This window comes from Myotis brandtii, unplaced genomic scaffold (genome assembly GCF_000412655.1).
Source record: "Myotis brandtii unplaced genomic scaffold, ASM41265v1 scaffold221, whole genome shotgun sequence".
Lineage (NCBI taxonomy): Eukaryota > Metazoa > Chordata > Mammalia > Chiroptera > Vespertilionidae > Myotis > Myotis brandtii.
The window spans coordinates 298,348-307,446 of record NW_005358287.1 but is presented as its reverse complement, the minus strand read 5'-3'; the positions used below and the strand labels follow the sequence as shown (position 1 = coordinate 307,446).

Here is a 9,099-nt window from a genome sequence, read left to right as displayed (position 1 = left end):
GGCTGCTGCTGGAAAGACGCGTCTGTCTGAGTTTTACGGAAACCACGCTAGTGAGACTCTGGTTGTGGGAATTGTCCCCAAGTTCATTTTCATGAGACAAGTGGCTTCAGTGGCTACCGAACGCAGTCGGCACACATGGGTGTCTCAAACCCCTTAGTGCTACTTGAGTGGAAGCCACAGGCCCCGCGTATGTTCTCAGGGACATGGCGCAGGTCCGAGCAACACGGGAAAGCCGACAGCAGATCTGGCTTCTGCAGGAAGAGCATTTCCTGTGCCGTCTTCACCAGAACCTTGCCCAGATCTTCCTCTTCATTTATGTTTTCATCCCGACCTCCCCCTGAGCAGATACCGGGTTTGATCTCTTTTGCGTAGTAACAGTCGTGTGGTGATGTGAGAGTAACCATGGAGACGCTCCGCTTCCGCTCCTGTTGCTAAGGCTCCTGCGGGAGGAGGGGGGGCTGCGGGATGGAGCGTGGCCGGACCGAGGTTGACGGTTTCCCGCCCCCGTAGCTGAGGAACAACGGCCCCAGCTCCTTCAGCAAGGCCATGCTGACCCTCCAGTGGCCCCACAAGTACCACAACAGCACGCTGCTCTACATCCTCCAGTACGACGTGGACGGGCCCATGAACTGCACGGCCGACACCGAGATCAACCCCCTGAGGATCAAGGTAGGGCCCGCTCGGCGGCTCATCGCGGGGCAGGTTCCGCCGCTTTTTCCCCGAACCGACCCGAGAAACGCACGAAATGAAACAGCTGTGTCCTCGCAGCCCGTTCCGCAGACGCGTTTTAGTTCACAGCCAGGACACCGAGGGTGAAATTGATCGTGTGTGTAACGATTCTCTGAAGTCCGGGTGCGCCATGTCTCTAGGCCAGCGGTCGGCAAACTCATTAGTCAACAGAGCCAAATATCAACAGTACAACGATTGGAATTTCTTTTGAGAGCCAAATTTTTAAACTTAAACTATATAGGTAGGTACATTGTTATTAACTTAATTAGGATTCTCCTAAGGCTTAGGAAGAGCCGCACTCAAGGGGCCAAAGAGCCGCATGTGGCTCACGAGCCGCAGTTTGCTGACCACTGCTCTAGGGGGTGTTCAGTGACCTCTGGAGGGAGCCTTTTTACATGTGAACTGTGGAGAGAGAGGAAGCAAGAGGGATATAGAGAGAGAAACGTCACTGATCGGCCGCCTCCTGCCTGCCCCACACTGGGGACAGCCCAATGCCCAGGCACGTGCCCTGACCAGGAATCAAACCGTTGACCTCCTGGTTCAGGGGTCGATGCCCAACCTTCGAGCCACACCGGCCGGGCTCAGGAGGCATGAAGTGACCGGATCTGACTTTGGTCCCATCGCACTGTGATTTGTCCCCAGACGATACCGGGTCAGGGCTGCTCTGCTGTTGCCATTTTGTCTTTGGGGAGAAGGTGCCCCGTTTCACGGCTGGTTCTCTGGACTTGGGGGCCTAGAAGCGTGGCGTTTCGTGGGGTCTGTGGACGTGGGGACCGCCCCCTCTCGCCCAGCACACACGCGGCGCCCTGTGAACGTGCCGGCTCCTCCGGGGGGGTGGGAGGGTTCCCCTGGAGGCTGTGCGAGGGGAGGAGGGTCGGGGCCAGGCCCAGGCGACCTCCCCTGACACATTCAGGACGGACCCTCACTTCCTGTGTCTCTGCTGTGTCTGTGGAGGAGCGGGTTGCCCGTCCGCCCGTGTTCAGTCCCGTTTTAATGGCTCTGGCAGTCTGTGCAACGATGGCGTGTGGGCTGTTGTCCGTGATGACGTGTCACCTTTGTCTGTGACCCCAGGTCTCCAGTTCGCAGCCGGCGGAGAAGAACGACAGTGTCGCCGGGCAGGGCGAGCGCGGCCACCTGGTCACCAGGCGGGACCTGGCCCAGAGCGAAGGGGGCGTCCACACGCTGGTGAGTGCCGCTCCGCAGCGAGCCCTGCAGACACGACACACGCGGTTCTAGGACCGACCCGGAGAGCATGTCAGAGGCGGCGGCAGCTGTGCTCGGAGAGCTGCACGTCGTTCATGCCACTCGGTCCTCCCTCCTTATTCCTCGTCTCACGAAGGCCCATCGCTGTGGATCGCTCGTGAAAGACACGCTGTTCCCACGTGTTTGTTCTGTTCTCCGTTAACTGACCCATTTCCTTGGTCTCGCCCTGATCTTTGAGGCTTTTCTGCAAAACTGCAGGAAAATCCCAGAGACCTCAGCAAAAATATCATATAAGAATAAATTTTGAAATTTAACAGTTCTGCACGCCCGGCCGGCATGTCTCCATGGTTGAGCGTTGACCCATGAACCAGGAGGTCCCGGTTCAATTCCCGGTCAAGGGCACATGCCCGGGTTGCAGGCTCGATCCCCAGTAGAGGGTGTGCAGGAGGCAGCTGATCAAGGATTCTCTCTCATCATTGATGTTTCTCTCTCCCTCTCCCTTCCTCTGACATCAATAAAAATATATTTTTAAAAGGCTGCGGAGGGGACAGAGCGACCTGTCCTGTGAGCCATGACGTGTCGTTGGCAGGGCTGTGGGGTGGCCGAGTGCCTGAAGATCGTCTGCCAGGTGGGGCGCCTGGACCGCGGGAAGAGCGCCATCCTGTACGTGCGGTCGCTGCTGTGGACCCAGACCTTCATGAACGTGAGTGCGCAGGCGCAGCCCCCGCACACGCCTGCTAGCTCCTCAGAGGGATGAACACGCCTGACACGCATGTCCCTCCCGCAGAAGGAGAACCAGAACCGCTCCTACTCCCTGACGTCGTCGGCTTCCTTCAGCGTCATCGAGTTCCCCTACAAGAACCTCCCCATCGACGACATCTCCAACTCCACCCTCGTACGTCGCTGGCGGGCGGGCGAGCGGGGCAGATGCGCGCGACTTCCTGCCGTGGATGTTGTGTTTACTTAGATAACGGCCGTTTGGCTGTTTTGATGATTTAAAGCAGCGGTTCTCAACCTTCCCAAGGCTGCGACCCTTTAATACAGTTCCTCATGTTGTGGTGACCCCCAACCATAAAATTATTTTCGTTGCTACTTCATAACTGTAATGTTGCTACTGTTATGAATCGTCATGTAAATATCTGATATGCAGGATGTATTTTCATTGTTACAGATTGAACATAATGAAAGCATAGTGATTAATCACAAAAACAATATGTAATTACATATGTGTTTTCCGATGGTCTTAGGCGACCCCTGTGAAAGGGTCGTTCGGCCCCCAAAGGGGTCACGACCCACAGGTTGAGAACCGCTGATTTAAAGTAACTAAGAGTCATTCGATAGGATTATAAACTAGTTTAATAATTTACTCCCTCGCCCCATACCTATTAAAGGTAGGCCTTTCTCTTCAGCATCTTGTCCTGTGTAAGAGAGTCTTAGCATTTCCTGAATCTCACGGGGGAAGTTCTTGGCAGTTTTTCCCCTTCGCGTTAGAAAGTGGGACATTAACTACAAGGAGTGAAGGCATTTTAAAGGTCTTTGATTGGAGGATTGAAAGTTGGACCAACACACCATCGACTGGATCGGGTTGTCTAAAAACCGCTTCAGAGGCGACCGGAAGTTGCCCTGCTGTGGGGAGTTGTGTGTGTGTGTGTGTGTGTGTGTGTGTGTGTGTCTGCTGTCAATGCCAGATGTTTAATCATAACTCCTCATACACAGGAAAAGGACAGGATGTGAACACCATTAAAATAGAGCAGGCATTCCGGTAGCTGCGCTGCTTTTAAGACCCAAAACCTTCTTTCCCCGACAGGTGGCCACGGACGTGACCTGGGGCATCCAGCCGGCGCCCATGCCTGTCCCCGTGTGGGTGATCATCTTAGCGGTCCTGGCAGGGCTGCTGCTGCTGGCGGTCCTGGTGTTTGTGATGCACCGGGTGAGGAATGGGCGTAGGGAGGGGGGCAGGAGGGAAGGGGAGGAGGAGGAGGAGGAGGAGGAGGGAAGGAGGACAGGGGTCTTGGATGATGACGATGCGCGATGATGTGAAGGAGGAGGTTCCTTGGGGATGACGCAGGCACGTAGATCCTTGAACGGCCTCCACCTACGGCAGTAACGTCCGTTTCTCTTCGACCGGCAGATGGGCTTCTTCAAGCGCGTGCGGCCGCCTCAGGAAGAACCCGAGAGGGAGCAGCTCCAGCCGCACGAAAATGGCGAAGGGAACTCGGAGACCTAACCGGGCGGTTCGAGCTGCGCTGCCTCCGGCCCAGGAGGGCGGCCAGGGTCCCGGGTCCCGGTTCCCTTCGCGGGGACTGAATCCCCGCTGGTGCCCGGGGGCGTCAGCCACAGCACGAGAGCGAAAACCGTCAGGCTTCCCGCCATCAACAAGTTCAGATGCACCTCGAACGCACACCCACTGGCGCGTGCGTCTGGGTGCTTGAATAATGCAGTTTCCCGTGGTAGTTCATCCATGTACATAAGACCGGTCGTCAGCGACTCACACTTCCTGTAACACGGTACCTCCTCCCGCAGCGACTGCTTCTGGTCTGTGCTCTGGATTTAACGAAATCTGTTGTTGTTGTTCTAAAGCAATTCCCACTTGGACCTTCGCATCCGAGTCGTTTGCACAGGGACTCAACGTTAATACCCATCACACTACAGGCGAGTTTTCGTTACTAAAGACGTTATAACTCCAGGAACTTGGATTTTAACATTACCTACATTTATTACCTACATCAGAATGTTTTCCTGGAATAGTTAGGTAGAGTATTTTGACTTACTATGAAATTCGGGTACGTGTTGTTAAATTTTTATTTATATTTAATCCACCGTCCGTTTTATTGCATCTTAACTATTTAAGTGTACGCTGCATTTCCCATCCTTTAAGTCAACCTGTGCTAAAAATTAGTTCTTACATCACAAACAGCTTGATTCCAGCTGAGCGTCGTGCTGCTTAAATCCATATGGAGTTGGGAATCATTTATTTCATTGAATTGGTCTGGCCACTTACAATACAAAAAAAAAAGGCATTTTAATTTAAAAACCATGTTTGTAGTTCTTCGATAGAGTTGCTTATCAATAGTACGTTCTTAGATTAGATCGAGGGTTTAGTTGGGATTCATTTATTTTCCTCTTATACTAGTCTAGGTACTTTATGTTTCCCAAACTGTTACTGAGGAAGGTCAAGACCAACGAGGCGTCTTGACACTCAGGAACCTGCACCAGCCTCGGCCGCACGGGAAGTGCCTGGCGTCGGAAGTCTCCGAGCATCAGTCGTGCGAGGCTGCGAACCTGGCATTACCTCATTCTGAGCGAGGTGTAACGGGTAAAGCCAGTCTCAGCTCTCAAATAATTTTTAAAAGGTACTTTTATAAGCAATTCCAGTTACTGGGAAGATTTTAAAACTTTCTTAGGGTTACTACCATGAATTACTTTTCTAGGAATTTTTTATAAAAGCTGCACGGAGTGTTCTGTGTCTGCAGGTGATGCGTTTGCTGGAGGCCTGTGTGACTCACAGCTCCTCAGAGCCGGCTGCCCTGTGTGACTTACTCACAGCTCCTCGGAGCCGGCTGCCCTGTGTGACTTACTCACAGCTCCTCGGAGCCGGCTGCGATGACTCTCATCACTATTTTTGTGCACTTACATCATGTTATGCGTTAGAAGTTGAGGGTTCAGTCGCTTTTTAACTGCTGTCTTCACTAGGCAATGACAAGCGTTTCCCTTAAATCATTGAATGTTTTTCTGTTTTAAAGACAACTGGGATTTATCCTGCCGTGACCCGCGTGATAGTTCCCCACGCAGCCGTAGGCGAGAGGCACGTGGGTGAGTCACACGCGATCCAACATCTGCAGGACCCGTAGTTGGCGTCAGTGAATTTAACAGTGAGCAGATTTGGTCGGATAGATTTTATTAGTAGCTTAAGAGAACTTACTCACATGCAGTTAGGACTTTTATTGCCAATAAATTTATTTCTTTTAAAGAAAAGACCATGTTTATCCTAGGGCCTGCCCCCAGGCAGTCGCTAAGTCGCTCTCTAACGACTTGACCCATTTCCCGCCCCCTCCGCGCACCGGCAGTCATTCCTGAAGTGACGTGTTGGGTAGAGATTCACTCTTTCAAAGCACAGTTTGTTTCCTTTCGCACAGTCTGTCCCTCGTGGGGCCTCTGTTCCGAGGTCTGGTCTTGTATCGGAGATCGAAGGTGCCTCATTGGAACTCCACGTGATGTTTCAGATTGCCTTTATGCACTGTGGTCTTAGGCAGTAGGATTTTCTTTAAAAATGAAAATTTATGTCTCCAAAAAATATGGTAGAAGTCTAATGTAAGAGCCTGCTCGTGGAGGAAAATGTTTGGATTCTCTGTACCTGAAAGTAGCCTGTCAATATATTTGGTTAAAATGTAAAAAAACAAAACAAAAACAAAACCCTATGAAAACTATTTTAATTTTCAACTATTTTAATTACTGTTGTGTTATTTATTGAGAATTAAAATCCAGTTTGAGTATACGGTTCTTGTAATCTGACTCAGTTTAAGAAAACACATGAGTGAGGTACATAATATTTAAAGCATTTGTTGTTGTTAAGAAATATTGGTATTATCGTTGATTTCTTACATAGGCATTTATTTGAGAATTAATATTTTGAAAAACATTTGCATGAGAGACATTCTTTCCTTGTCTTCCCTTTACCTTTCTCTTGCGATTATTATAATAATGCTGACTGAGTTCTTAATTCTGACGTGTAAAACAATCAAAAAGGGAGTGTCACAATTATACCTGCGTTATGAAACTACTTATTCATGGTAAATTCTCATTAATACTTTTCTATAAAGAGGAAATTTACATAATAAGAAAAGAGACTCTGCTGGCTTCTTAAGAGGCGGTGGACGGTTTTAACAGCGAGCCGTGACCCTCAGGGAAGGATCTGTGTGGCGAAAGCACAGTGTGTCCCAGGTCGGCTGGGTTGTCCAGCCAACAGCTCGGGAGGCGGCAGGCGCTCCTGTGGCAGAGGGTGGCGCCCGGCGCGGTGAGGACTGGTCACCTGGGCCTGACTCAGTGCCACCTGCTGTGCGGTTGGGGAGCTCGTGCAGGTTGGAGTTTGATAAATAAGAAAAAGATAAAATCTGAAGATGGAATTAGGATCAAACATGGTGAAGAAAGGGCGTAGTCCTGTGTTCTGGAGCGTCACCCCTTTCGCTGGCTGGAGGCGGATGCAGTGAGGATGGGACATGCTTGCCTTTCACTGTCACTTCTGGTACAGAATGAGCTTCCGAGAGAGGTACCGAGCCTGGTGTCCTTGTTGCCATTGTCCCCAAGTGCAATATGACAGTGTAACCAGGCCCAGATAGTCTCCCCGTAGCTCAGTGACCCTAAGCTGAAGGCGATGGATTAATGCTTGGTCAGCAGGAGGAGTGAGTCTGCCGGGGGCACACAGAGGAAGTCACTCCGATCCGTCCCTTCTGCACGTTCCTTCCGGCTGGACACGGCTCCCTCCTTGGGTCTGAAACACTTTGGAATCTCCGGACGCGACTGGGGAGCTGCGGACATCAGAGCGGCGTGCTGCCTGGGTACCGGGCTTTCTTAGTTCGCTTCCCTGAGCAGCCCATGGGCGAGGCATAAAACGCGCGTGTTCTAACCCTTGTCGTTGCCAACTTGCTCCGAGTTTGTGGAGCGGGTACCGTGTCCTCCTGGTGTTGCGTGTGTGACTCGCGACCGACCGTCCAATAAACTTGAGCCTCAGGTGCCACTTCTGTGTAGACCGTGTCTTCCTTCTGTGACGTTTTGTTTTTTACACGAGCAAGCAGCAGTGACGCATGAAAGGGGTCATGTCCGCGACACGCACACCTCATACAAGCCTGAATTCCTAACAAAGAACGTGGTAAATAGACCAATAGGACTCATCGCCTGAAGCCCAGGGGAAGGAGGAGAGAAACAGTCTCAGTGAACCAGGGACAGTCTAACCAGGTACGAAGAGTCTTGGGAGGGAGAACGGGCCAGACAAAATATTGGCAGCCAGCCCGGCCGGCGTGGCTCGGGTTGAGCATCGGCCTATGAACCAGGAGGTCAGGCTTCGATTCCCGGTCAGGTCACCTGCCCAGGTTGTGGGCTCGATCCCCAGTGTGGGGTGTGCAGGAGGCAGCTGATCCATGATTCTCATCGTTGATGTTGCGAATTGATGTTTTTATCACTCTATCCCTCTCCCTTCCTCTCTCTAAAAATCAATAAAAACATTTTAAAAGTATATTTTAAAAAAGAAGGAAATCTTACCTTTAAAAAATATATATTAGAAGCCAAAAAGCTTCCGAATTTGTTCAAAAGTAGAACGTACAGTTTTGGAAGCTCAGTAAACGCAAAACAGGAACTCACAGAAAGCCACGCACATCCTGGCCCAGCAGCTGAGCCGCAGGTGAGAAGGGGGCACCCGTGGGCACGACTGTCCGAACTCATCGGGTCGCGTGGGTGGGGCTTGTCCTGATCTACCCCCGGGTACCAGTCCTCTCTGTGGGGCTGGGAAACCAAAGAAACCAGTTATCTGCTCCCAACACATCCCGGTGGGACAGGCGTCCGATAGCAACGACACGTTCAGGTTCAAAGAAGGGAAAAGTCCCTGGTCCCAAGCGGGGCAGCCCCCAGTGGTGTCAAATGGTTCTGCGAGGAATTCTCTGGCTCCTGGGTCCATACTGAGCTCCCCCCCCCCCCCCCGCCATGAAAGGGTCCTCACTGAGTCCCCCCGTGAAAGGCAGCACGTGTCCGCAGCTGAGCACTGGTGCGGTGTGTGGGCCGATAGCCTTCGTGCGGTGCTTCCTGTAGACCACGCTGGCCGTGTTCCTGCTGATGTGAGACTCCGGGGAGGCGTGTGGGTTCCCAGCGGGCACGGGAGAACAATCACCATGCGTGTGCAGATGTGTTCTGGGCTCCCTGTTCTGTTCCATTAGTTGATGGGTCTGTTTCCATATCATTTCCATGCAGTTTGGACTACTTTGTATTTATATGTGTGTGTGTGTGTGTGTGTGTGTATACTATTTATATATATGTGTGTGTGTGTATGTGTGTGTGTATATACTATTTATATATATGTGTGTGTGTATATATATATATATACTATTTATATATGTGTGTGTGTGTATGTGTGTGTGTATATACTATTTATATATATGTGTGTGTGTATATATATATATA

General features: G+C 51.2%; 1 protein-coding gene across 1 annotated transcript in view; it reads left to right on the top strand.

Annotated features, from left to right (window-relative positions):
* Positions 1-4,986, top strand: part of ITGAV (integrin, alpha V) — a gene marked incomplete at its 5' end in the record, with an annotated part of 49,661 nt that extends 44,675 nt beyond the window's left edge. The window contains 6 exons of the mRNA XM_014539620.1: positions 509-669; positions 1,801-1,914; positions 2,522-2,635; positions 2,720-2,827; positions 3,740-3,862; positions 4,064-4,986. Coding sequence (XP_014395106.1) covers positions 509-669; positions 1,801-1,914; positions 2,522-2,635; positions 2,720-2,827; positions 3,740-3,862; positions 4,064-4,159 — 716 coding nt within the window. The remainder of the gene's footprint in view (positions 1-508; positions 670-1,800; positions 1,915-2,521; positions 2,636-2,719; positions 2,828-3,739; positions 3,863-4,063) is intronic.
* Positions 4,987-9,099: the final 4,113 nt, after the last annotated feature.